At 37.0% G+C, this 27,188-nt stretch overlaps 1 protein-coding gene across 1 annotated transcript in view; it reads left to right on the top strand.

The window, feature by feature from the left end:
• TXNRD2 (thioredoxin reductase 2) overlaps positions 1-24,603 on the top strand; it is a 31,975-nt gene extending 7,372 nt beyond the window's left edge. The window contains exons 9-17 of the mRNA XM_084217603.1: positions 1,507-1,526; positions 1,897-1,988; positions 3,273-3,447; positions 10,723-10,859; positions 16,157-16,252; positions 16,456-16,548; positions 17,330-17,401; positions 19,186-19,283; positions 21,531-24,603. Of these exons, the coding sequence (XP_084073729.1) occupies positions 1,507-1,526; positions 1,897-1,988; positions 3,273-3,447; positions 10,723-10,859; positions 16,157-16,252; positions 16,456-16,548; positions 17,330-17,401; positions 19,186-19,283; positions 21,531-21,654 (907 nt within the window). The 3' untranslated portion in view covers positions 21,655-24,603. The remainder of the gene's footprint in view (positions 1-1,506; positions 1,527-1,896; positions 1,989-3,272; positions 3,448-10,722; positions 10,860-16,156; positions 16,253-16,455; positions 16,549-17,329; positions 17,402-19,185; positions 19,284-21,530) is intronic.
• The last annotated feature ends 2,585 nt before the right edge of the window (positions 24,604-27,188 follow it).

The following is a 27,188-nucleotide window of genomic DNA, read 5'->3' as shown; positions in this document are numbered from 1 at the left end:
TTTGTAAGAAAACATGTGTTGTACTGACTCTGCAGTCCCTGGGGCTTACAGAGCTGCAGCCTCCATGTCTGCACTCCTCAGAAGTTTAAAAGCATTGCTGTTAGAACTAGGAGATGCTGCAGATTTGTTTAGGGTAAGGCATAGGCCACAAGCCCATTGAAAAACCTAACAAAATACTTTGTTGTCAGTAGAAATACTGTGTGGGATGCCATCTCCAAACTGTGAGGTTTTAACAAGTCTGTATAAGACATAAACAGCAAAGCAGTGCAAGTGCAGCCTGTCCAGCAGCTGAGTGGTAATGGCTGCCTGGAGCTGCTTTTACCTATAGAACAGGGGCTGAACATTCTGCCTTTTGTACCCAGCAAATGTAGGGAACTGAGGATGTGGTCAGGAGAGAGAGGAACTGCTGCAGTGTAGGGATCAACTGGGGACAGAGATGGAAACTGCTTTGCTGGAGAGCTGATACATCTCATAAATTGCAAGTGTTGGTGGACAGTTGCAATTATATTCTTGACTGAAAGAGTGTAAAATATTGGAAGAAGTGGGAGCTAGGATTTTATTTAAGAACTAAAATGGATATATTTGGTAAGCATCAGTCTAAGTAAATCTATTAAACCCATTTTCTACAATATTATGCACAAATGTTTGAAGACAGGAAGGGCAAATATTTGGCATCTGGAAAAATACAACAATTAAAAAGCAGATGGTTATAAATCAAAACGAAATTTAGCAATGAATAAAATCTTCATTGGGAACTGTAATCTACTTGATAGGAAGATATAATCTAATTGATAGACCATCCCCAAGTGCTGAAGGATGAGCTGTCAGGGAAGAAGATTGGCCTGGCTGAATAGAGTTTTGGCTGGAACTCAGGGAAAAAAGGAGTCTTTATGCCCCTGGGAGAAGAGGGAGGACCACAAGGATGCCACAAGGTTGTGCAGGGAGAAAATTAGGTGGGACAAAGTCCAATTATAACTTAATCTGGCTACTGCTGTAAAAGGCAATAAAAATGTTTCTATAAATACCATAGCAACAAAAGGAGGGCTCAGGAGAATCCCCATCCTTTATTAGTGTTGGGGGGGAGAAGCACAGTAATAAGGATAAGGAAAAGGCTGAGTTACTTAATGCCTTCTTTGCCCCAGTCCTTAATAGTAAGAGCAGTTGTTCTGTGGGTACCCAACCCTTGAGCCTGAAATATGGGGACAGGGAACAGAATGAAGCCCCTATAAATCATGAGGGCTTGGTTAGAAACCTGCTACAGCACTTGGACGTGCACAAGTCCAAGGGACCAGAGGGGATCCACCCCAGGATGCTGAGGGAGCTGATGGAAGAGCTGACTGAGCCACCCTCCATCATTTCCCAGCAGTCCTGGCTAACTCAGGGGTCCTAGCTGACTGGAAGTTGGCAAATGTGACACCCACATCAGAAAATATTTGTTTCTGGTTGTGCGAAAATATGCACAAGCTCATTCCACTGCTTTCTTCTTTTGTTCCTTTTCTGTAACAGGTTGGTTGTTGGAGCCAGCTGTATCCTTTGAAAAGCCTGTGATGATCTATGATTATAACTAGCATAGCTGTCTTTCATATGAAAGCTCAGTTTAGAGAATTCCTCTGCTCATGTCATATGGTTGAGTTGGTAAGAGAATAGTAATCATTTTCTATGCAGTAGCATCATGGAAATTAAGATCAGCTGAGGATAAATTCTTAGGATCTTAAATCCAGTATTAACTATGTTAACTATAAGACTTCCAAATTTTATTCTATGTACAAAGGCAAGCTAAAGATGTCTGTGTGAGGAGAACTCGGTATCTCCGAGTGAAAAGCCCACTTGTATACTACTCATATATGGTGTTTATTGAAATTGTTGTTTACATTTGCTTAACTGGTGTGTCACCAGATGTGTCCCTTGAGTGTGCTGGTTTTCTGACAGGCATTGGATTGGACACTACAGTCATGATGAGAAGTGTTCCACTTCGTGGGTTTGATCAGGCAAGTACAGAATATCTTATATCTTCTTATCTAGCAAATAAATTAAAAGATAGATTTTATTATTTTTATCTCCTAAAGAAAAAATGTTGTTTGCATCTCCAAACATTTCCTAATATGTGTACAGGTTTTGAGGTGGGAGTATTGTTGCTTTAGTGGCAGTGACAAACACCACCCATGCTGGTGACGCTAGTGACAGCTCCTGGTTGTATGTTACCCTCTCCCACCCTGGAGTGGCTTCCTTAAAACTAGTGGCTTGTATGCCTTAAAAGTGATGGCATGAGTTTGCAAAACATTGTATCAGAATAATTCGTGGGATTTACACTCCTCATTGAAGAAATCCACACCTGTAACAGCATGGGGTCTGAGCAAGCAGGGGATAGTGTGTGTATAGCACTTGGTCAAACACAGTAGGGCTTGCTCGGAGAACTTGATCCTCTGTAGGGAGGAGGAGCACAATGGCCACACTGAAGTTAATAAAGTATTAATGGAGATAAAATAATTATGTTCAGTCTGCAGCCACATTGAGGCTGATGGAAACTGATTAATGAGCTCTCATGTTTCTGAAGAGACATAACCCTGCTGTTGCCTTCATATTAGTTAATATCAACTTTGAAAATAAAGTTTTGTAAGCTGAGAGAGCTTGTGTGGAGTTGTTCTATGTGAGTAGTTTTGTAATAATATCCTCTAAGTAATAAACATACTCTGGCAAGGTGCAACCTGAGTTCCTGCAGTTAAGAGCACTGATGTCTTTGGATAAACCGGTTGATGCCACATTTTACTACTTCAGTTTGCTGTGGCATTATTTCAAACACGCTCTTAGGACAAAAGTGGTTTCTTTGTTTGTTTGTTTTTGTACTAGAACTTTCCATGAAACCTTAGTGATTCACCATCATTGCAGAGAAATGTCAGGTGTTATGGCAAAAGAAAATAACTTTCTCCCATTATTTTATGAAAGTATTTCATTTTTATCAAACTACTAGAAGATTGTAATTATGGTCATGGTAAATTGAATATGCTCTAGATTGTGTAAACAATAAATGCTTTAAAAGCAACCATTTTATTAATATACTGTTGTATCTTTTTGAAAATAATTTGAGTATTCAGGTGTGGTCATAGTGGCTCCTTAAATTATCACATGTTAGCAGTGCATAGTAGCTAAGTGATAAAGAATGTTTGAAGTGCACAAGGTATTTACTGGGGTTTCCTGAATCCAGCTGAAGGAGGGATTTATATTGAAAAGATCATGTATATAAGAAAAAACAAATTTGTTTCACTACTCAACAGCAAATGGCTTCTTTAGTAACTGAGCACATGGAATCGTATGGCACAAAATTTTTAAAGAGATGTTTCCCAACTAAAGTTGAAAAATTGGAGAGCGACAGATTGCAAGTCACTTGGAAAAATGCTGATCTGGACACAGAAGAAACCGACTCTTTCAACACCGTGATGTGGGCAGTAGGTAAATATGATTATCTTAACATTTCTTTGCAATGCTTTCCATTCTGAAAGTGAAGTCACGTCATCATGGGGTCAAACAGCCCCCCCCATTACATGTTCAGTGACTTAAACATTGACAGTTGTTTAATTCTTTTCTTGCATGCCTGACTTGTTCATTTACAGTCTAAAAACACATTAAAGTTACAGTGAAGGGAAGAAGTCTGTGGTAAGTATTTTTGCAGAAGCTGCAATAAATGGGAGACCATCTAGTCTTTCTAACTTTTACTAGAGTAAAAGCATGAATTCCAGCAAACTCTGGTTTGTAGATAGTGTTCTCTAAGTCCATACTCTTGATTGATTCACGAAGCTATTCATTGAAAGTGCGTATTTATCCTGTTTAAGAGGCTACCATTTCTTCTAGGATATTTTCTAAACTGTGCTGCTTAAGTTTGTTACTCCAGCTGTCATCCAATTCAGAGAAAAAGAAGTAACTGTCTCTAAAAACCCAAGGTTTTGCAGGGAGCCTTGAAACTGTATAGCTTTTTGAAATCTGGTTAGGGACTTTCACATATCTCAGATCCCTTGGAACTGACATACGATGACTAAGAGTAAATTGGTTTAAAAGAATGCTGTGAGCATAATCACCAGAAATGGGAATCAAATCTGGGGTTTTCCTCCTTTGAGACAAATGCTGCTTCCTGCAAGGACTAACATACTAAATTATGTACAAGGCTCCAGCCCATAGGAATGAAAATACTCCTTCAGTGTTGCCTCCCTAAGCTGCTCATTTGTCGCTGTTACCAGTCTGTCCTCAGTTTCTGTATTGGTTCAGATGGGCTGTAAGCCCACCAGAGTAGGAGACTCTTGTGCTTATAAAGCTTTGTGATTATCTGGAATTCTAGATCAATAATGCATGGCTAGAGGTAGTAGTGGTATTTGGCAGGCAGATGATATCTGGCAAACAAAGCAAATAGGCTTAAACGTACTGCCCAAGAAATCCGTTTTGATGCAGACAAGTAATCAGTTTTACAAGCAGCTTTAGCAATCCCCTTCACTACTTTATATTCTTTTTATCTGGCACTTCTGTTTTAGAGTAGTGGGAATGCATTACTCTTTTCATTTGTTTATAACATAAATTTAAATTCTTGTGGTTGTAGAATAGATCCATTACAGGATCAGAAACAGATCATTTACAGCATTTTGTATTTTGCCCAGTGGATTTAATCTGCTGTCCAGTTGTTCCATTTCCCTGATTAAGTCAGCTTTATATCTTCCTAATACCCCAAACAGAGAGCAGGTTGTGCATTGTGACAAATGTTTTCTTTTCCTTACTGTAACTACTACCCTCTTAGAAGTGCCTTGGGCTCTACAAATTGTGGAAACAGCCTGAAATAATGGATTATTCTCATCAGAACCAATCAAACAGACTAGTATTTGCCATGAGCAAAAAAAAGCTCATGCTATCTGGACACATAACAATCCTGAAAACTGTAGAATAATATTCATGAGGTGAGATGAAAATGTTTCCAAAAAGTGGGTTTCTAAATGCTGTATTTGATTTTCCTTAAGCTTTCTGGTAAAAAATTCAACCCATTCTGTGGTTCTATAAAAAGTACACTGAGTTGGAGACACACATGTCAAATGTCAAGTCAATTTGTTTACTTTTGTCTAAGATGGGAAAAAGAGCTATTAAGTAAAAAAATAAGAAAAAAATCTTGGTTTACTGTTAATTATAATGGAATAAGGTTGCATGATGGACTGTTGCAATTCAGTTGTAACATGAGTCTGCTCATTATTTCAATACAGAGGAGCTACATGTGTTATAATTTTTGTCATAGATTTGAGTTACAATCCATATTTAGAAACAGCAAAATGAACAGTGTGAGGATTTTGTGTTGCCTTTTTTTAGTGTTCAAATTGGCACTCCACCCTTAAGGATTGAACACATTAACAGTTAAAGCTGGTTAATTGGTGTGCAGTCCATCTGATTCATTGTTTTGCTCTGTATCAACACACCCACACCAGGTGTCTCAGATAATAGGCTGGGAAACTTAGTGGTGTTGAGGATTTCCTGTCTGCAGATGTGCCAGTTCTAATACTGATTGAAGCAAGTCAGCTTGTAGAATTGGTTAAAAAGCAGCTGCTACTGTTAACTAATTGTAGCCTAAATTATAGTACATACTTCCATAATTTTTGCCTGTGTATCATGGAATTTTAGTAGGATTTTATTATAATGTTAAAAATAGTTACTGATGATGGGACATAGTTTAATAAGCTACAGTACTATCTCCTGATGTCAGCCCTTTAAAAAGAAAATCAGATTGTGTTTGTCTGCTGAGTTTTGTTTTGCTTTTGGAATGTGTGATTTTCTGCTTGTATGGATAAGCCAATAAAAGCCAACACAATGCTCCCTTTGTTTTTCTAGCAGCTTTTTTGAACTAGTAAAAATATTTGAGGGGAAAAAAGAAATCTCATTTTGATACATTTTAATGTAATTTGAAAGTTTCAGTCCAAAGCTTTGTAGGTAACTCATGGACCTGTCATACCTTGCTGAGGGACAACATACTGTTATATTCCATCTCAGTGCAAGAGCTTATTCTTGATGTTTATTTCATTTTTCCGGTTCAGCTCTGTATGTCTTTCTGTCTTACAAGTGCTGTCTTTGGTTTCTAGAGAATTCTCCTGAAATGATAAGATTTTGAGGTTTTGAATAGGATCCTTGCTGTTTGGTATCGACAAAGGGTTAAGTACATAACATTTTTTGTAATAGTGTTCTTCAAGGCTTACAACCAAACCAGTTTGGGTTAACAAGGGAAACAGAAATTTTATTAGGAGATTTTCTGTGAAAAGTCCCATAAGGTAAAATGTTGCTGTGATCTCCTATGAGCACATCTCTGCCAGCCCCTGTAGAAAAGGGAATGGGCTTTAGATTTAGCTTGGCAAACACAATCTTGCCATCGAGTTTTTAATTTTTGCACTATTCAGTGAAAAATAAAGCACCTTGGTTGATCTCAGACAACTCTTAATGCTAATGTGCTGTGGTTTGCTGAAGCTTTGGGTCTTTGTTCTGAGCTTCCCATGTTTGTCTCTCTTACTAACTTAAATTCATTACTTTCTTGATTAGATATGGTTTCTGCAATCCTACTGAAATATAATTAGATATGGTTTCTGCAATCCTAATGAAAATTGTCATTCCCATTATATCAGCCAGTGCTTTTAGGTTTTTTCCAATATCTAATTTTAAGGACATTCAGTCAGACTTTATTCAGCAGGACTATTTTTAATGTGCTTTTCCCTTTGTGTAACCAATCCATAAACTTTGAGTGTAACTTTTATTTTATGCTCCTTATTATCCCAGCCTGTAACTTAAAAAATAACTTGTTCATGTGCTAGGCTATGCCTCTAAATCTACATGTGAAGAAGGTTGGATTCAGAACTATTTCAACACTAAGGTGCTATTTGAGTTGATAGGTGATTCTAACCTTTACTTCAATGATGGTAGAAATAGATTTTAAAATGGTAGAAAATTACTCCAAAGTAATTTCTTGAAAACAGTATAATTACTGCATGTAGGAAACCGATTCTGTTCAATCATAAATACTGAGGAGATTGAAGCCAATGACCTACCTCTCTTGGGAATGGTTGAGTGCTGGTTTTTGAGACTGCAGAGCCATCCTTTGAAACCAAACCTTTGGTTAAAGCAAGCTTTGTGTGGGAGAAATAATCTAAGAGAGAACTGTAACTTTCTTCTCAGAACATGTTTCCAGCCCTCTTCCCTTTTTACAGGACATTGAGAACAAGAAAAGTCAAATTTTAGAAGTCTGTCCCATGCTGTAAGTTTTTAATTTGATTACATGCCATTTGGAGTTGCTTTTGTCGTGAACTCCAGGTGTGCACTGGATGGCCACAGACAGGTTTTTGCTCATTGCACCACAAGCTTTCTGCTGAGAGGACTCCTCTGTGTAAAAAAGTGTTATTGCTACAGGAGAGTACAGTGAGCAGCCTTGCCAGAGAGCCAATTACTGCCCCAGTATTGTCTAAGGGCCAGATTTTTTTTCAAATTGTGGCAGGCATGCTGGAGGTTTGTCAGTAATGGATGTAATGTTCAAAAGCATCCTTGTAGAAATGGTGCACACTGTTATCAATGTTATAAAGGTTCTGAACTTTTTTTTAACCTTACTTAATCTTACTCTAGTCAATATTTTCCTGTAATCTGAACAGTAGTTACACTGAAGTGGTTTTTATTAGTCATTATCAGCTGGTTATGTTTTAGTGAACAGCTTGTGGGTTTTAGGAGACCTTTGAAGGAGGAAAGGGCAGTGGTATTGAAACTAATTTGGGGAATGTGTCAGGCACTCCGAATGAAGAGAGTACTGAGACTGGGAACACAGACAAGATTTTGATTAAGGTCAGACTGAGGTCAGATTGGATAAAGTTATAAGGTGATGTGCCAGTGTATAGGGAAGAAGTGGAGAAGATTTTTGGGCTTGAGCTTTATTCCAGAAAAACTCTCCTGTCACCACAGTATCCTCACAGTGGCCATCTACAATAAAATGTGTGGTTTGCTCCAGTTTGGATTTTTCAAATATTGAGAGGCAAACATGCATTCTAACTTCTATGGTTAAGAAATTCTGGAAGACCCATTATAAAATTCTGCTGTCAGCTGCACCTTTATCACCCTGGGAAATCTTACTGGATATAAGAGTATGCTGTCATTCATTTGCCACTCTTACTTACCTGACTATGGGTATTCCTCTGAATTCCGAGTTTAGCTGTTTCAGTCTCCACTGTTGAAGATCCTGCACCTGAAGGTCACAGTCTGATACTCATTCCCTTGTTTTGTGTTCAGGTATAATTACCAGAAGTCCCAGGCAGGTGTTGGGACACAAATGCCACACCACAGCCAGCCTGGCCAGTGTCTGTGATGTGAGCTTCAGCCACTCCTCTGTCACTCTCTGCAGTGGAGCCCCCTAGCTGGCAGCCCCCTTAGGAAGCTGTGTTGTTAGATTTTACAAAAACAGATCAAAAAGCTGCTTTTTCTTTTAAAGTTAAAAGCCAATGGGGGCTGGCACTGAAAGCAGGGCTCTGTGTGGTTTTCACAGCTGTGTGGTAAGTGTATGGGTCTATGAAAGATGAGATTGTGGTGTGCTGTTAGAAGTGCAGGAGGCAGGTAACCTTTTTAAGGGTCAGATTTGAGTTACACCTTTCTTCTAGATGTCTGGCATATTTTGCTGTTTTGAATGAAAGCTATATCTAATCTTGTGTCCTATACAATTGTACACTCCTGTTCTTTGGCAGTTTAGGACATCTTCAATCTAAAAGCACACTGTATAATCATGAGCCTCAGCTACTGAATTTGAGATGAAGCAAGATCAACAAGTACAATTCTTGTTTATGGTGGTGAACCTACATGGGGCTAAAGGCCAGTAAAGCTTCGGTTCAGTGTTTAAAAATTCTGGTTTTGCCTTCAAAAATAATAGTTAGGCAGTGAAATTGAGAGAGAAACTTCACTATGAGAAGCAGCACATTTTTTTTATAACTCTTAGCTATTAATACCAAGGTGTACATATGTTAAAATTGGCTGCAATGGAAAGGTTAAGTGTTATCCTGCAGGTTTGATAAACTCAGCTGTTGTTGCCACAGCTCTTTAAATTACTCTATTGAGGGGTTTTCTTTTTTTCCTCTTTCAGTGCCTGCCGTTGCGTGCTAAGTTTTCTCTTGGCTCTGCCTGGCAGGAAAAAGAGGAAACTAGAAAACCCCATTAGTTGTCCATTTGCAGAATACCCAGGCTTTACTCTCAATACCCAAAGAAATACAACGGTAGGAAGTTGTTTCACATCCGAGCCAAGATAAGGTCCTGGAGGTTTATTATTTTTGTTGCCTGATAGCATCAGGACTGGGGAGCAGGGGGCAGAGAAGGAACAGCAGATCAACATCCCATGGGGACAACAGAAGGGAAGACAGACAGATAGCCAAGTGCCGACAGCTTCAGTCAGTGCTCCCAGAGGAAGTGTTGGTTTCACCAGATGAAATTAATACACAGAAGTCTTTACAGAGGCATTCAGATGTGACATTGTTTGAGGGCCTGGCTATATGGAAGAGCTATAAAGCACTGAATCATATGTTTACATATAATTAGGTCTGTATTGACAAGCCAGGTTTTCCTTTTGTTTAATAATTTCCTACATTAACATCAAAGAGCTTGTTTTTATAATGAAAACACGTTTCCTCTTCTGTTTTGCTTTGCTATAGCTCTGTATTAAATTGAATGCAAATCATGACTCACACAAAGGAGACTTGTATGTGTAGATATATCCATATTCATTAAAGCCTCTAAAACAGACACAATGTTAAAAATTTCCTTAATTTGCATATAGTCAGGTTGGGTTTTTTTTCTGTGTGATTCTGTGTAGCCTTAAAAATGTTGTGACTGCCACATAATTACACTGTGCTTATTAACAAGTTGGATAGGATTTAAAATTCCCATTTCTGGGTCAGGAATTGCTTCCTTAGATACTCTATACAAAGCTCAGTGTAATGCTGTTAAGACTTCAGTAATCAAGGGGTAACTATGCAGAAAACACTACAAAACTATATTTTTAAAATATGAGATAATTTGATATCATTGGAATAGGAAGCTGTAATAAAATCTGGGCTTGGTTGGATTTGCCTCATTTGTTTTTAAATACATTTAAAATGTTTCTGAGCTCTACAGAAATAGCTCAAAAACAGTTTGAGATAACGAAATCAGCATTTAGGACTTGAGAGCAAAGTTGATAAAATTTTTCATCCAAGCTGAGGGTACTAAAAGTGTTTTGGGTTAAGTGTATTCAGATTACAAGAAACAAGGACTTCAGGAATGTTTAACAACATTATTAATCATTTTTATTCAAAAAGTAAACACAACACGTTGGCATTGAGCACCATTCAGTTAACGCTTATTGGAAATTTTCAGTGTAGAAGTTGCTTAGTTTTTATATGTGTGTTTGTGCTTCATTAGGAAACTGAATTTAGAATCTTCAATAAATATGAAATCATGTGGTTTTCCATATTTTAAAAGGATGTCTTTGCTCTGATGTCTGAGCAAAGGCAATAGTGATGGAGCTCCTTTCCCATAGAATGTCATAGCCATGCTTTCCACCCCTGCAGCTTTCTCAGTATAAGTTTCTCATATTTCTGCTTGGACTATCAAATAGAATAAAGTTCTTGGAGATCCACAGTGGAGGATGCCAGCTTTTTAGATTAACACTGCTAAAGTTTTCCAATAGCTTTTACTTGAATTTTTTTTTTCCTTAAGGTCGAGCCCCTGACACCAAAACTCTCAATTTGGAGGCAGTTGGAGTGAAAATTAACTCTGAAACTGGAAAGATTATTGTTGATGCCAGTGAAGCTACTTCTGTTCCTCACATTTATGCAGTTGGAGACATAACAGAGGTACTGAGTCTACATAAACTATTTTACAATAACAGGAAGCCAACTTTGTTCCTGACTAATAACTAGTCCCCAGATGTAGTCATGCTCTAGTGTGTATCTTCGTGTTTTGCACTTTTTCACTTGGCAGAGCTAGAGTGTTTATGCCAGCCACCTGGGTCGGTAATTTCCTTCACAGGGATCTTGTGAAGTATCTCAGCATGAGAGATTATTGCTGATGTTTATCAGGGAATGCATCATTGGTCAGAGGCTAATAATGATGTCTTTATCACTCCTATTATCCTTCTAATATGATTTGTATCACTTTTGACATATGACTTCATACTGCCTGTGAATGCTGAGTGAAAACAATTCTTCTGTTGCTAAGTACATTTACTGGGAATGACCATGGCAAGTTCTGTGACTGCATTTGGGGTATTTTGGGTGTTAATTGAGACTAATCAGAAAACAGTTTATCAGCTCCCTGATGCAAAATGCTTCTAAGTACTTTCCTCTAGAATAAGGAAAAGTAATTGCTGAAAGTACTAAGTGCATTTGACTTTTCTTCGTGATTTGTGAATGATTATGCTAAATAAACATGAGGGGTGTGGCTTTTTTGTTTGGTGGGTTTTTTTTTAAGGGGACATTATAACTTAAGCAAAATAATTTACCTATTAGCGAGGTAAAACCAGATTCTGTGGTCTTATTCTAGTGCTATTGATAATCTATAGTCATATATGACAATAATGTTTTGTCATGATAAATGTGCACTTAAATACTTTCAATCTGCCAATTTTCATTTTACATAAGAGCTCAGGTTATTTGATGTAAGTTGGGCATCCTCAAATACATTGATTTCATAAAAAATGTTTGTCTGGATTCTGAACTGTAGAGTTACAGGAGGATGTTGTCATCATCTGCCTGCTGTACCTGGAAAATTTGGGCAATATGTAGAATACAGAGCAATGCTGGGCATTGCAAGATACAGAATTCTCTCACCTGTTACTGGAATTGAGGCCTTTCTATCAAGATAGTTTTTCATACAGTGCAGGCATCTGCCTTACAAGTCTGGTAAAGCTAAATATTGTAGCAATATCCAAACAGCTTATATAGTATAATTTTAAAGAAGTTCAGAAAATTTCTCGTTCTGCTATGTCTAAAATATTTTAAAGATCTCTCAAATGTATAAACCTTACAGGTGCTTTTAGTTTCTGAAGATATTGTAATGGATTAAATGATCTCTTGGGAATAGCCCTGCAAATTTCTGACTGGACTCTGGAGCTGCCAGAGACACTTAAATCTCATAAATCTGCTGACCACTCCTGACCTCTTCCCTCTGTGTAGACATGTGTTTCTTCCTGTCTGTCTCCATCTTCATGTGGACTTGCCATTTCCTTTTAAATTGTGTTAAAACTCTTTCCTTCTCAGATATTTCTCCTTTTTTATTTTTTCCCCCTTACTCTACCCAACTTCTCTGTCCGGTTGCCTTGTCCAGTCACTCAGAGCTTTGGGATTTTGTAGAGTTCATCTCCTTCCTTCTCATTTCACATGCAGATTCCCTCTATATTTGTCACTTCTTGTTCTCAGATACTTCCTAAAGTCCACTTTCTGCTCACAACAACCTCCTATACCTGCTTATCCCTGATTTATATGGCTTGGCTCCCTCCTGCTTTCCAAAATTTTCTTTTTATTTTCATCCAAGAAGCAGTTGTTAGAGGCAATGCTGGCAGGGCTTAGAATCTGTTGCTTATTTTGCTGCCAATCTGCAGTGTTATTTTGGGCAAGTCATTTCCTTTTGGATGCTTTTTGTCTTTTGCCCTTTGAGGATTTAGATAAGAAATATAAAGTTGGAGGCAGGATGCTCTCCTCTTTCCTTCTCTGGATCTAAAAAATCATGTCTTCATTTATTTGTCATTTTCATTTTGTTGTTAAAACTTGGATTTCCTTTTCCTGCTTTTGTCCCTATTAGTGCAGATTTTTGAACCTGAGTGCTTCAATAGACACTTCTAAGTGCAAGTGTTAAAAACAGCAGCACAGTTCTATGCTGTGTCCAGTGTACACAGTGGAGGGAAAAATGAAAAAGTTAAGTCAGTGCTCTGTGGATTATTCCCTTAAGCTTTTATCTGTATATTGGCTCAATGCAGGGAATTAAAGAGATCATCATATAGTACTCATACATTTCAAGTGTTTAGAGATAAAAATAAATGCTGCACTATCTTATCTGACTCCAGCACATGACTTGTGGAATTCCACTTGCTAGCAATGAAGTTTATTTTATTTGAATACTTAAATTAGTTTAGTGGGGTTTTTTTAAAGCAGAATTAATTTAGATAATAAATTTCATTGGCATGGGAACCAGCACTGAAAGAAATTTCTGTGTTAGTGCATGCGTTCTCAAATCATTCTCAAATTAACACATGAGAATCAAGGGTATCCTGCTAAGAACCACAAGAGCAGAGCTTGGTGGTACTTTCTGGGTGTGACTTACCAAAAGAGCACAGGAAAGGGAATCTTGTTTCCTGTGAGTGAGCATCAGTGATCCCTAAGAATCTTTATAAAAATTATTTTTTCTTCCAGTGTTCCTGCTCAGGATTTCTCTTTGCTCTGCTCTGTCCCTGGTAGTTTCTTTGCTACCATAAAGTGCTTTTGCTCAAATTTTGCAAGTAGTTCCCTCCTCCCTCCTTTGCCACTCCACACTGAATAAATACTGAATTGCTACCAAATAGCAAGAACTGCTTTTTTTGTTTGAATTCAATGCCCTGGCCGGAAGGGGAGTGAGCAAGGGGGCAGCTGAGTTTCCTGATTGCTCAGAATGACTGTTTTCATTTGGGAGTCCTACCTAGCTGGTACAAATGGGAATCTGTGTGTGCATGGGTGTCTTGTTGCACCCCTCTATGGAATGGAATCCTAAGGTTACCCAAGATTTCATTTGAAAAAAAAAAGGGAAAAAAATCTTCCAGATGTGAGTCAGTGTACCCTCAAAACACATTATTCAAGTTGTGGCAAAATATTATTTTCAACTGGCAGGTGATTTTCATCTTCTGTAATCAGGATCAGGAAAATCAAGCTGGAATTTTAGTGTGAATTCTTTTTTTCAGTGCTGATATAAACTCTCTGTGTTAAAATCCTTCCTTCAGTAGTGTTCTTGTTGAAAAGCATGGCACACACTATAAAGACATTTTCTCAGAAGGAGGTTTATGGTCAGGCCACTCTACATCTGTCATATTTCAAAGGGTGTTACAACAAAGATGTGTAGAGAAAGTGGAATGTACAGTATGTTGCTTTGAATAGAAATGAGACCAAAAAGAGTTGTGTTAGAACAAATACACATTACTTCAAAGCTTTTTAAACTCCCTTAGGACCATCTCAGTTAAATGTATAATGCATTGGAGGATTCTTATGAACAATTCGTATCCATAATTATCAGCAGAATAGTTCTACACATGACTGCAAAGTGAATGTTCATTTCAAATATTTACTAAGGAAGGTCTTTAAGTCATTGTTTATGAGGAATTGGGCTTTATCTGCATGGATGTTTTAGTAATTAGTTGGGTTTTATGGAATGCATGGCAGTGCTTTCACAATTTTATCTCTCGTTCCAATCTTCTATTCATTTCTGGAATGCCAAAACAACATATATTTCCTGCTACAGAAATGATTGGCAGACATGTTTCAGGCAAATGTGTGTAAGAAAAAACAAATTTCATCTGGTAAATTACATTTACAGACTTGAAAGTCAAAATGCCAGATTTGAAAAATTGTGACTTGAGGGATGTTAGAAGGAAAAAGGGATAGACTTGCAGCTTTGTGATTTGTCATGTGCTGTGGAAGAAAAATAGATTAGCCTTCATTAACAATTAGAATTGTGATTCTGTTATCAGGTTAGATGTAATGCTTCAGATTGGCTTTTTGCAATTGAACTTTTAAGTGGTTATTACGACAGATAAAAGCCTAGATGCCTATTAATATGCAGATAATTAATATGGTATGTGTACTGAAGAAAATGGTAGCTAATACCATGCAGAGATTCTGTCTACCAACATCCAAAAAAAGATAAGCTGATAAAGAGGAATGGATTCCAGTAAATGCTAAAAAACTTTAGGATAATGACAAAAAGTGAAAAACTTTGAATTTGTGTGATGGGGAATCCTTATTTTATTTTCTGCTGAGAACTGATTTTGAGAGCTTATTGAATGACTGCCTCCAAGTGGGGCTTTGCAGGAGTGTGGCAAGTGTTGTATCTCAATAGGATGTGTGTGAATCAAAACTTCACACATTCTATAAGGCATTTCACGTTGTGCCACAAAGGTGTTTCTCAGTTATGGCTTTCTTATGTTTCCACATCATTCCTTCTGAATTTGTGACCTCTTTTCTCTTGTCAGACAAGCATTTTGATGATGTGTCTTGGATGAACTCTTAACCAATGGGGTTTCTTATTAGATCTATGAATTTTGTTTGGTCTTATTAACCTATATGGACTGTTCCTCCTTGGGCTTGAAAATTTTCCCTTGCAAATACCTTAATTCAATTTTCAAAAACTTCCAAGTTCTTTAAAACCAGTTCTGCGGTTCTGATGCTCCAGCAGTGCTGTGCCAGCACTCAGAATTAGGGTTCTGGCACATATACAGCCCTGTTTGGGTATTAAAAGTAGCCAGGATTCATGGCTTGAACTGGAGCACTCCCTGGTCATATCCTGCTGTCGTTCCATTTCTCACTTGCAGGAAGTTTGCATTTGCCAATAGCAATCCCTTTCAAGCCCCTGAATAACAGCAGAGCCTGGGACCAGGACCAGCTCACCCTTTAGGTCACAGTGCTAGCAAAAGAGCTTTCCACTTTTCCAGTCCAGGACCAACCAAGGAAGTTGGTAATAGTGTCTACAAACAGTTGGGTTTTGTGCCTGTGTTCTGTAAAAATGTGTCTTACAATTTTTTTTAAAGGTCTGATATTATAAAAGCACTATTGCTTTAAACTAGGCTCTTCTTGCTTTAAAAAGACACTTTAAAAAATTTCCTCAAGGCTTACTTTGGAGAGAAGAGGTGAAGTGAACAGTCAGCATGTGAATATGTGCTGCTTTTCAAGAGGTGCCATGATAAGATATAAAGATTTGACATATTTGTGACATTTCCCCCCATTAAGACAGATAGTAAACTCAGACTTTAAAGCATGTTTGGACAGAAATTATTACTGCTTTTTCTATTTGGAGCCCTGGCTACCAAGCTGGAATTCCAAAGATTTGGCTTTCCTCTGACTATTGTCCCAGGAGAAATCTTTGGATGCTGCTTTCCCTTAAGTTCAAACAAAGCTTTGTGCTCTCTCCTTAGGGCCGTCCTGAATTAACACCCACAGCAATAGCTGCAGGAAAAATGCTGGCTCAGCGTCTTTTCGGCCAGTCTTCAGAACTGATGGACTATGACAATGTGAGTTATGTCTTTTTGCACTAAGAACAATCTTTGGCTTTTTTTCTTTTAAGGAATTGCATTTTGTCACCTGGAATCCAGCTTTGACAGCAGCCAAAGTGGAGATGTGTGCCCGAGCTGCACCTCTCAGTCATGCACAAATGACTGCCTGGCAGCTGCTGCACATGGTTCAGCAGTAACAGCTTCTGCTTCCTCCCAAGCAGGTGCCTACCACAGTCTTCACTCCCTTGGAATATGGTTGTGTTGGCCTGTCAGAAGAAGCAGCTGTGCAACGTCATGGATCAGACAATATTGAGGTAAGCAAACAGTTTTAATTTTCTAGTTGGTGGCAGAGTTGGCCTGTGGAAAGGCAGGGTTTTTACTGCTGTATTAGGTAAAGTTTTGGTCCCCGAAATACTGTGTTTACAATTAGGGGGATGGTGTCTCCAGAAGTGCTCAGAACTTCAGTAGTGTTGTGGGAGGTCACAAGGGGAACTGTTGCCTATTGGGCTTAAAATCACTGATAGGGTGTGACAGCTTTAAAGTAGCTTCCATTTTAGCAAGTTACATTGTGCAATATCATTAAATAATGGTTATGTTACATTCTACAAGTTACCCTTGAAAAGATATGTTGTGTTACTTTTACTCACTTGCCCCAGGGAAAATCATTAATGAAAAAGTATAATTTATTATTCAGAATGCAAATATTACAGTTTGAATTTTGTTGCAGGATGCATTATTATAGATATGAAAAGTTTCTTGGATTTCATTTTTTTTTTCTGTAAACAAGGCATTGAACCTTTGGGAGAAGCTTAAAAATGCTAGTTCTTTTCCTTTAATTTGGTGCATTAGTCAGAATAGCATTATTTGTGAGGGTTTTTTCAGTTTTGTTTTTAATCTAATGATTCTCTGAGAAAGGTTTGTGTTAAGGTGTTGCTGCACTTTACATATTTTTCTTTAAAATAACTAAGGTTATAAATGAATCAATATTTGTACAAAGGTATAAATATGTAGTAATAGTAATTATTCTAGTAATAAATACCAGATTTTGACATAATAGTAATCTCTAACACAAAATGTTATTGTTTTTCCTACCAGGTATACCATGCATATTATAAACCTTTAGAGTTCACAGTGGCTGAAAGAGATGCAACTCAATGCTATATGAAAGTGAGTTTTGTGGGCTTTTAACTTGCTTTTAACTTAAAATGGGATATGGTACAGCCAACTTTAAAGAGCGCTGTTTGGCAAAAAAAAATCTCAAGATGGATGTTTTCTCGGTGACAGGCATCTTGAAATTGCTTTACAGATATTAGCATTTTTCAGAACTGACATTCTGCTGATATATACCATCTTTGAACTGCTTTTAAATACTAAAAAGTATTTCAAATTCTACAGAGATCAATCTCTGCTTCTCCCAGCAAAGTTCTTAACTGGTTACATGAAATATTTATATTGATACCTCTTGTCAGAAGTATGATACCTTCAAAAATTAAGCATAAGGCTTACAAAATTACAGTAACTATTCAGTCTCTACTCATGGGGAAAAAAACCCCTCCTAATTTAGACCAAAGTGCCAGACCTGAAAAGGTCCTTCTGCAGCAATCCAGTTGCTTCAGTGTTGGAAAAGTTTTAGATGCTCTTGCCTACAGTAGAGAATCTTAGCTAAGATGAAGTGTAGTGTTGGTAGAATATATCATCGTTTCCCTTTTCTTCCTTCCTATCATCAGGGAACAGTATTTTTTACATAAATGTCTTCATCAATTATATTATACAATATTATATTGTTGTGTAAGGAATGTCCATTGTCAATAATTGCAGTCAGTTCTTCTGACTGTATTTTCTCACCTCTGAATTATGTTAATGCTTGCCTTAAGCATTAACATAAGCATACTGTCCCAAGTACCAGTGTAACAAAAGTGATGATATTCAATTTTATGTATTCCCTTTGAATTATGTCAATTAGAGTAAATATTTAAGGGTGAAGTACTAACAGCATAATAGTTGTTGGATGATATTTAATATAGTCCTTACTAAACTCTTAAAACATGTAAACAAACATTTAACTTGAGTCTTTCAAATGCTATTGCAAGAATTTTTCCTTTAAAATGCCTTAATATTTAAAGGCCCACATCAGGATTGCTGCTGTTCCTGGCATTCTTGATGAAAGAATTTAAGCTTTTACTGAATAGCAGAACTTAGTAGATTAGTGATAATTTAATGCCTGATGGGAGGATGCAGGGAGAGACTGACTTTCTTTTCATAATTATAAAGATGGTGTCCTTACAGGAACTAAAACTTTTTCATTAAGTTCTCTAATAAAAGTTAAGTGTGCAATGACTCAGGCTCTCCTAGATACTTATTAACCTTCATCTTTGGCTGCTTCTGAGGCTCAACTCCTTTTTAGGTTATGTGCCCCTTGTGGTAAATGTATCTCACCAAACATGCTGCTGTAAGTGTATACTGACTGAGTCACAAAGGTACAAAATATCCTGGAACTGTTAGTGGTCATCTGTGAAAATACAGCTGATAATGGTAGTGATCTGTGAAAATACAGCTGATGAAAGCAACTGCACAGGCTTGGAGAAGTGCTGAGGTGGCCACTCAGTGGAAAAGAGCACTGGTCTGGTCACCAGAGTAGAGAAAGTACTTTGAGGATTTCATACAAATGGCAAACAACAAAGTATTCGATACCAGAAATTATTGTTGTTATTGGCTCCCTCAAGTCTGAAAGAAATACACTAATAAAGCTTCAATTCAGGAAAGTGCTTTAGGACAATGAGAGTAAGAGCTATTGAAGTCAGTAGGACTTAAGCAAGTGCATAAGTTTTTGGCACACTGGAAATAAAAAGCTGAACTAGGATCTTGGGGCATTCCAGTTTCATTTAATTCATCTTCATGCCTTATCTTTAAGTGTTCTAAGGAAAGATCTTTTTGTGATGTATTGTTTTCAGATGGTGTGCTTACGAGAGAGGGAGCAACGAATACTTGGCCTTCATTTCATTGGCCCAAATGCAGGCGAAGTTATTCAAGGATTTGCTCTTGGAATCAAGTAAGTACAAAAGAATGTCTCTAGCTTCTAAAGCCTGCTTCTTAAGTTATTGTAAGATTATAAAAGATAGCTGCCTAGTTTTGGCAACACTATAAAGAATGCATGCTTTTTGTTCCTTTTATGGAGTATTGCACATATTTTCACAAAAATATTGCAGTTCTTCATTAAGATGTACTGGATTTAGTTATTGTAATACTGGATATAGTTAGGGAACAACTGAGGAAAATACATCATTGATTTGATATAGTTAAAGCAAAAAACAGAATTAAGCATTAACTTAACTAATGTTAGTTTCTTCAGTGTAGCATCTTCTGCATTATGTGCACAGGATAGGAAATCACCATACAGTTTTCCAAGTTGCTTCTTTAAAAATATATTTGTACTTTTCAGAAAAGCCTTTCTTTATATCTGCCAAGCACTTTCTTTCCTAATCTCATCTTTAAATTTGCACAGCCATGTCTTCTTAAAAGTTCAGCAAGTTTTGCATGAATTCTTTTATTGCTGGGGTATAAGCTAAATATAGTATAGTAAAAAAGAAATTTCTATGGGATGATGAGAGAGGGAAGATATTTGTGTTTAAAGCGATCTGATAATTTGCAATAAAAAAACTTATCCTTTGTGATCTGATCTTGTTTAAGATTTTGCTCAAATATTGATATAGAAGTTCTCCATTTGAAGGAGGAGTAAGCAGTGATTCTCAGTCCTCTCTGGTTAAATGGAAAAGTCTTGCTATGCATTTCCTGTGCTACAATTATTTCTTATTTGGTTTTTTCTTTCCCCTTCTTATTGCTGATTCACATCTTCAGAAATGTTGACTCCTATATTTACATTAAAAAATTATAATTTTTAACTTCCTCTTCAAAGAAAGTAGTCTGGAACATCATAAATCATTGCTAGTTGTGGTGTCAGTTCATTTTCCTAAATTTGATCACCATTTTACTGCAGTTTTAGTCCTGCAGTTGTGAGTGACTATTATAAATGAAAAGCAGAAAGGATTAAGAAGGCAGGACCACAAGTATCATGTGAGGAATATCTTGGAAATCACTGATTGCAGTGTACCCTCAGTACACATTTTCAACATGTGTTTGTAGTCCATTAATTGCCAGTGGTATAGATTCTAGAACTACATTTTTTAGGATGTCATTGTTTTGAAGTTTTATCCAAAATAACCATTGAAAAGGAAGCACATGAAACTGGAGTGCTTTTCTGCCTTGCTTGAGGGAAATGAAAACTTCAGCCACAGTAAGAGGTTTTCAGCAGGTCAGATTCCTGTATTGGTTTCTATTGCATTTCACAAATCCAAAGCTTTCAATGTGGAACCCTCGCTGTGAAAGCTGTTCTTCTCCTTTGTCAAATACTTCTTCAGCTTCTCTAAAGGATGATTTTTCATCTTTCCTCCCCACCCAGCACTCCAGTAATATCTGTAGTCAGCAAAGATTTTTTGCTTGCCACTGCTTTTTTAGATGTAAGTGGAGACACCAGAAGGCATCTATAGCTTCCTTTCCTGTATTTTGTAGAGGGAGATAACATTATTCCATAGAGAGCTTGAAACAATCCTTAAATTTAGGACCATTTCAGCTATTCTTACAGCATGGTCTGCCAGGAGTAGCAGCTCAAAAGAAAGTCATCAAGTCTTAAGAATATTACTGGACAAGTAAAGGAATGAAGCAAGTGGGATTGTAGCACTAGGGGGTTTTGGTGGGTTTTGTTTGCTTGTTATGTTTTTATAATTAAAAGACTTTTTTTTCCTCGCTTATAACATTGATATGTTCAGTGTAAGCACCAGAGACTTTAAGTTCATGGAAGAATATTCTGGTATTATTACCTTTAGCAGATTTTTTCCAACAGTTCTAATTAAGATTTTCTTCCTCTGTGTGTGTGTGTGCATTTTTTTCCATCTGGACTTAGTGAAACACACATGTATGTACAAGAAAAGCTGAAGGTTGCAGTTTTGTCATATGTTTTTGCCACAGGCTCAGTTGTGACTTAGGGTAAATTGCTTAATTCTCTCTGTCTCAACTCTTATGACAATTCTTTCCTACCTCAGAGTTGGGAAGCTGGGCGTCTACGTGTTGTGTAAGTGCCTGAGAAATAATAGCATTGTTTGAAGAACAAATGCAACTCCTCTACCTGATCAAATGGACAAGAGCAGAATTATTTTGATGTTTTAGGACCTTTTAGCTGCTTCAGGGGAATAACATTTGACTTTGTGAGTCATTTGTTGTTGTTATTGTTGATTTTTGGTAGGTGTGGTGCTACGTATGCTCAGATGATGAAGACAGTTGGCATTCACCCCACCTGTGCTGAAGAAGTTACCAAGTTGTACATTACAAAGCGTTCTGGCCTGGATGCAACTGTCACAGGCTGCTGAGGTTAAATACCATCCCTGGAAAGAAGGAAAAAAAGCACAAAACATATTTGTAAAGAAAAGGGGTACTTAAAGTTGAAACAGCTTTAATGGTTCAGGTTACAGGAATCTTTGTTTTTCTCCTGTAGAGAGCTTTTTCTCACAGCTGAAAAATTTTCCTTGCACCATCACAGTTCTAAAGCCAATGTAGTCCTGCTGCAACAAATCTCTCTTTCTAAGAGCCTAAAGCTCTTCTGTTGCTGGGAGCTAGGGAATAATCACAGTATTTTATATGTAAATATAACTAAAGCTTGTGACATCTGAGACCATCTGCAAATGAAGCAGTTGTGATTTGGGTTTCCTTGTTGGCCAGCAGAAGAGTTTCAGATGCTGGGAATCAGAGAGGGCATCCCCTGGAAGTTCTGTGGGATGCTTTGTCCTGCATACTTGGATTGCTCATTACTGATCCTATATTGAACACTGAGACTCTGCATTCATTTGTGTGGAAGCAAGTTCCTGGTGTGCATAACAAATGGTAAGCAGTCATCTTTGGGTTATTTCCTTTAAAATGTAATATGTAATGGAATTTAATAGAAGATCACCTGAAGCTGTACTGCTGCTGGAAGAATCACAATGGATTAATCAGTAGCAGCCTGGTCACAGTGTTTTGGAGAGGACTGAGAATGAATGATCTCAGAGGTGCTAAAGGAAGAGTTGAATTTTATGACGGCGTCTCTGCCTACTCCTGAAATTTTTAATTCAGCTCACTCCAAACTAAATTGACACATCTCACAAATTACTGCTTGAACAGTGTATATTAAGCTGACAAGTAAAGTAAAACCCTCTAATAATCCACTTTATGCAGCATTTTCTGGTTTATAGAATGCAGAAATATGGCTGACACTGAAATATTTTCTTGCTTTGTTTTTAAGACTTTCTTACTGATGAGCTAGAGACTATATCTGAACTGACTTATGTCTGGCTTTAATAAAACACATTACTGAAGGGAACTACATTAACCAGTGATCCAGAAGAGAAATGGTCTTGTCCTGAGCAAAGATATAAAATAATCATCTGCAACTGTTTTTGTTTTGGTTTTTGTTTTGTTTTGTTTTTGTGTACTGGCCTGAGTAAGAAAGCATTACCCTGTTGCAAATTCCTGCTGATTTTTGTGCTCTCCAGAAGGGGGAGGTGCTGGCTTATCTGTGGCAGGAGAGGAGTAAATCTGAGAGTGAAGCTTCTTGGGCAGAACCCTGTTAAGGAGGTAGCCTGACAAAGGCAAACACAAACCAGTCTGCACTGAATTTCAATCCCAGTTGCAGTTTCTTGCACCCTTTACAGCAGACCAGCTTCAGGTGAAACAAAATATATCCTTTTTGCAGTTAATTGATGTCAGTGTTTTATGTGTGGAATTTGCTATTTTCATTCCAAAGTTGTTGCAGTTTTGAAGAATAGTCTGATGATCATGTATTTATCTGCTGTTTTAATTTGGTTGGTATTTCACTGCTGCAGCAACACAGAAAAATGGTTGGTTTATATCGAGTGTGGAATAATTTTTACCATGAGAATTGTACCTGTCTGAGAAACTATTAGACAAAAGGGATCAAAACTTCCTTGTAAAATAGGATTTAACAGCATTTATCACACACTCATTGATATGACAATATTAAATTTTCAATTTTTTTTTTTAACTTAAACAACAGCAAAAGAAGTCCTAAATGTTTTCTCTACAAATTTTCATGAGGTTGTTTTTTTTGGGCCCACGTTTCTTGTCCTTATAATAGAAAGAAGTGATACAGTTGGACTCCAAGTGGCATTCCCTATCAAACCTGCTGATGCCATTTTACATCTGTGAAGTCATCCATACGTTTGTAGTTGACAAGAAATGTTTGGATTGGAAGTGTTGTTGAAACAGTGCCTGAATTTTGCAGCTGCCTTTAGAAGAAATGATGAAAACTTTGTATCTATATAAATAGGTGCATACCTGCACATTCAGAAGTTTCTGTTTCCTTTAATAAAGGGCCTTATGAGTATGATGCAGCCAAAACCCTTGCTAGATTTTCCTCAGCTGTTGACAAAAAAGGAGTTCAGAGTAAATTAGGGTTTCTTAAAATGTTTTACTTAATATTTCAAAATACGGAGATACAGTCTGATAGAGATTTTGCTGTGAGAAACAGCTCACCTCTGACAAAACTCTAACCTTAATGCATACAAGTTTCTCTTTCCAGTGACTGCCTGTTATAGTTCATTTTGTTTCCCAGAAATGAAAGCACTGGTATTTAACCATGTAAAATCTGCTTCTCTTCTCTGCCCTATCAATGCATCCAGCAGACAGAGTTGTCTGTCCCTACAGACAAATCAATGGAAAGATGAGTTAATTTCATTCATCATAAAGTTCAAATTAATTATTTAGAAAATAGAAACATCTCAAGGAAATGTCTTCAGTGCGTATAGAGTGTGAAACTAAGGCATGTCATGGTTTTCAGAAGAAACAGAACTGTCTTGGTTTTAGAATTGCTGAGTGGCCTGCATGAAATTGTTCCTGTCTCTTCAACAGCAGCCTGGTTCTGTTCCTCATTTAGTGGAAAATGCTGTTGCCCCCTGAAGTAAAACAAAACATACAATCCCACTGACATAATAATGTCAGAATCAACAGCAAGACAGAATAATGACAAATATTGTGATTGTGCTTTTTTTCCTGAAGGATTCACCAGGGATGGTGCTTAAGAATTGTTTTTAAAAGCCTGACCAATGTAAATTGAAACAATTGATGTACATTGCAACTTACTGATTGCATGTGAAAATGTACAAAAAAAATCTAGTCAGGCTTCTTAGGATGCCAGCTGATGAGGATTTGTTTGTCAAACCACACCATGGTGCAAACAAGTCTGAGCTTTCCTGGGTCCCTCTTATGTGTGATCCCAATATTTATTGTGTTATGAATTAATTAATAAATAAAGAATATTTTTTTCTAGTAAATGTGTGATTGCACTTGCTTAATTTTGTACACATGATTTCTGCTTACACTAGATAGATTTTTTTGATCTTGATGCTGTCTCTCTTGGTTGAAGTATGTATTAAGGAAACAAAGAAATAGACAGACTCTTTTATTAAGGAACTGTTGATACTTCTATATCTCTGTGTAAACTGAATAACCATTGAGATTTTTCCAGGTAGGATGGCCTCATATTTTAAATTTAAGAGAAACCGTAGACTCGGTAAGTATGGTTTCAAATATTGTCTTTTTACTCCTGCTAATGAGGTCTAACAGGTATTTTCATTGTCCCTGCATGCTGACATGCTTCTTGCAGGCTTGTCAAGAGTAAACTCCCTGAGTGCAGTCAGAGCATTTTACAGGGCTACAGTATTCTACATGAGCTGCTCACTTTGGGTTTAAACTAGAACACAAAGTGGACAAAATGCAGTGCTACAAAGCCAGTTAGTAGCTGTGGATACTGCTAGGTAAAAATATTAGAAAATTAGTAGAGAAATGGCTAGCAAAATATATTTAGAGCTCTGAGAAACTTCTCTGTCAGAAAAGTAAGGGAGTACATTGTTCAATTCATCTAAATTTTCTTTTATATCTTTAAATCCACTGATTTTGATGAGAAGTTCCCATTAACTCAGGTGATACTGAGTTTCTGAAACAGGCTGGCTTAGTATTGCCTCAGTATATGCCCTGGATATGATGCTGAAAACAAATATTGACTTTACTCTATGTAAAGGCATTTCTATTTCTGCATTTTTAATCTATTTTAATTACCTAAAATATTTCATTTCAGGTTCTAACTTATTAGGATAACTAGTAACTGTCCTAAAAAATGTAATAAGGTAAGCATAATTCTTGATTATTTTTTGCTTATTTTCATATACCACTTAACCCCAAAGCAAAAGGAGTAACAGATGAGCATACCGACAAAATAAAATTGGAATAGAATTTAGTGTATTATTTATGTTATACCTAATGATAGCTTGTTCTCAAGGTGTTATGTACAATTAAGTTTTGCCTTTTCCCATTTCTTCATGTATTGCATTTTGTTACATCTACTGAAAATTGTTTCTACAGTTTAGATTATTCAAGACCAGGAGCTAAAAGATATTTCAGTACAACAGCTACACGATAAGAACATAAAAGCCATGGATGCCATAGTGTTTCTAACCAAAGCAGTTGAGTATTTTAAAGACTTTTGACTTTGAAGACTTCTCTTCAGGGGCTCGTGTCTGTCCAACAAAGTAGGCAATTCTGTGCCCATATAAATTGCCATTTGTCTAAATGCCAGTGACATCAGTGTACTCAAAGTTAAGGTTGGCCATGAATTTCAGTGGGATGCAAGTATTTAAGTGCTTTGTTAAAGGAGAATCAATATAAGCATATGCCAAAATGTCTTTCATTATTACAGTTGGGGAAAAGGCTGCAATTATGATTCAAAACATAAAAGGTACAATAGACATCTATGATTAGGCAATGAAATATGCCTTTAATAAGCATAGTGCAGACAGTTTGTTTTGCAATACGTAAACTTGTATAAAATTCATTGACTTTTTCATTCTTTCAGATCTGTGTCCTCTCTTTTAAGAGAGGTTTTTACTTTAATGCACAAAGTTTTCCTGATGTTCTTCCAGCAGAAAGGCTGGGTTTGTATGCATTTATTCTAGTGCCAAACTTGGATTTTACTGGGAAAAGAGGAAACAGCAGAGCAGATCTTTTTTCTTTCCTTTTTTTTTTTTTTTCCTTTTTCCCAGGGCAGCATGCAACAGATATGCAGTAATTACTCTAACTGATTTTTTAAAAAATGGAATATTTCTGTCCACTACATGTCAAAAAGCTAATTAGGTTTCCATTGTGGTACTCAAAGTCAATATTGTCAGCTCTTCTTAGTTCTAATCCTCTACATTGAATTTTGATGGGCCAGGTGAAATATCCCCTTCAGCACCTTACTGCAATTCTTGTCAATCATCTTGCCATGAAAAACATGCATATTACAAAGGCTTTGGCAACACTGCATCTGATTTCAGTCTTTAATCTTATATGCACCTTAAGAAAACATCATTCCAACTACTGACATTCTGTTTGGGACGTGAATGGGATCCTATTTGCTGTGGGAAACAAAAGAAAATTATCTAATCTTTAATGGATATAATGGAACTCTTTGGCTATCACAGTGTAAAGTCTTAGTAAACCACAGATATAGGAAGAAAACAATTATGATGAAGAAATTAAACAGAATATCTCAGGTGGATAAGTAAGGAAATGCACATTTATTTATTCATAATGCAATTGTAAAATATTTTGCTTCAGGCACTGTTGGACTGAGGAGTGTCTTTTTTTGGAACCCCTAGAATTTCTGTGGAAGGAATGCTGTTCACTCTAGTCCATTTCTTAGCATGGTACTGTGTGTGCCACTTTTTTTGTTGTTTCTTATAGACAAGATCTAGCACATCTAAAATCTTCTGGTCCTACAATGGAAAATTAACATCATTCCCTAAGAAGCTGGAATATAAACTAATAAGGCAGGTTTCCAGAATCTGATTGCATCAGTCATAAAGATATAGTATGA

Source organism: Fringilla coelebs (assembly GCF_963513975.1).
Source record: "Fringilla coelebs genome assembly, chromosome: 17".
Lineage (NCBI taxonomy): Eukaryota > Metazoa > Chordata > Aves > Passeriformes > Fringillidae > Fringilla > Fringilla coelebs.
Note: the sequence above shows the minus strand (reverse complement) of the source record. Positions and strands in the feature narration are given on the sequence as shown.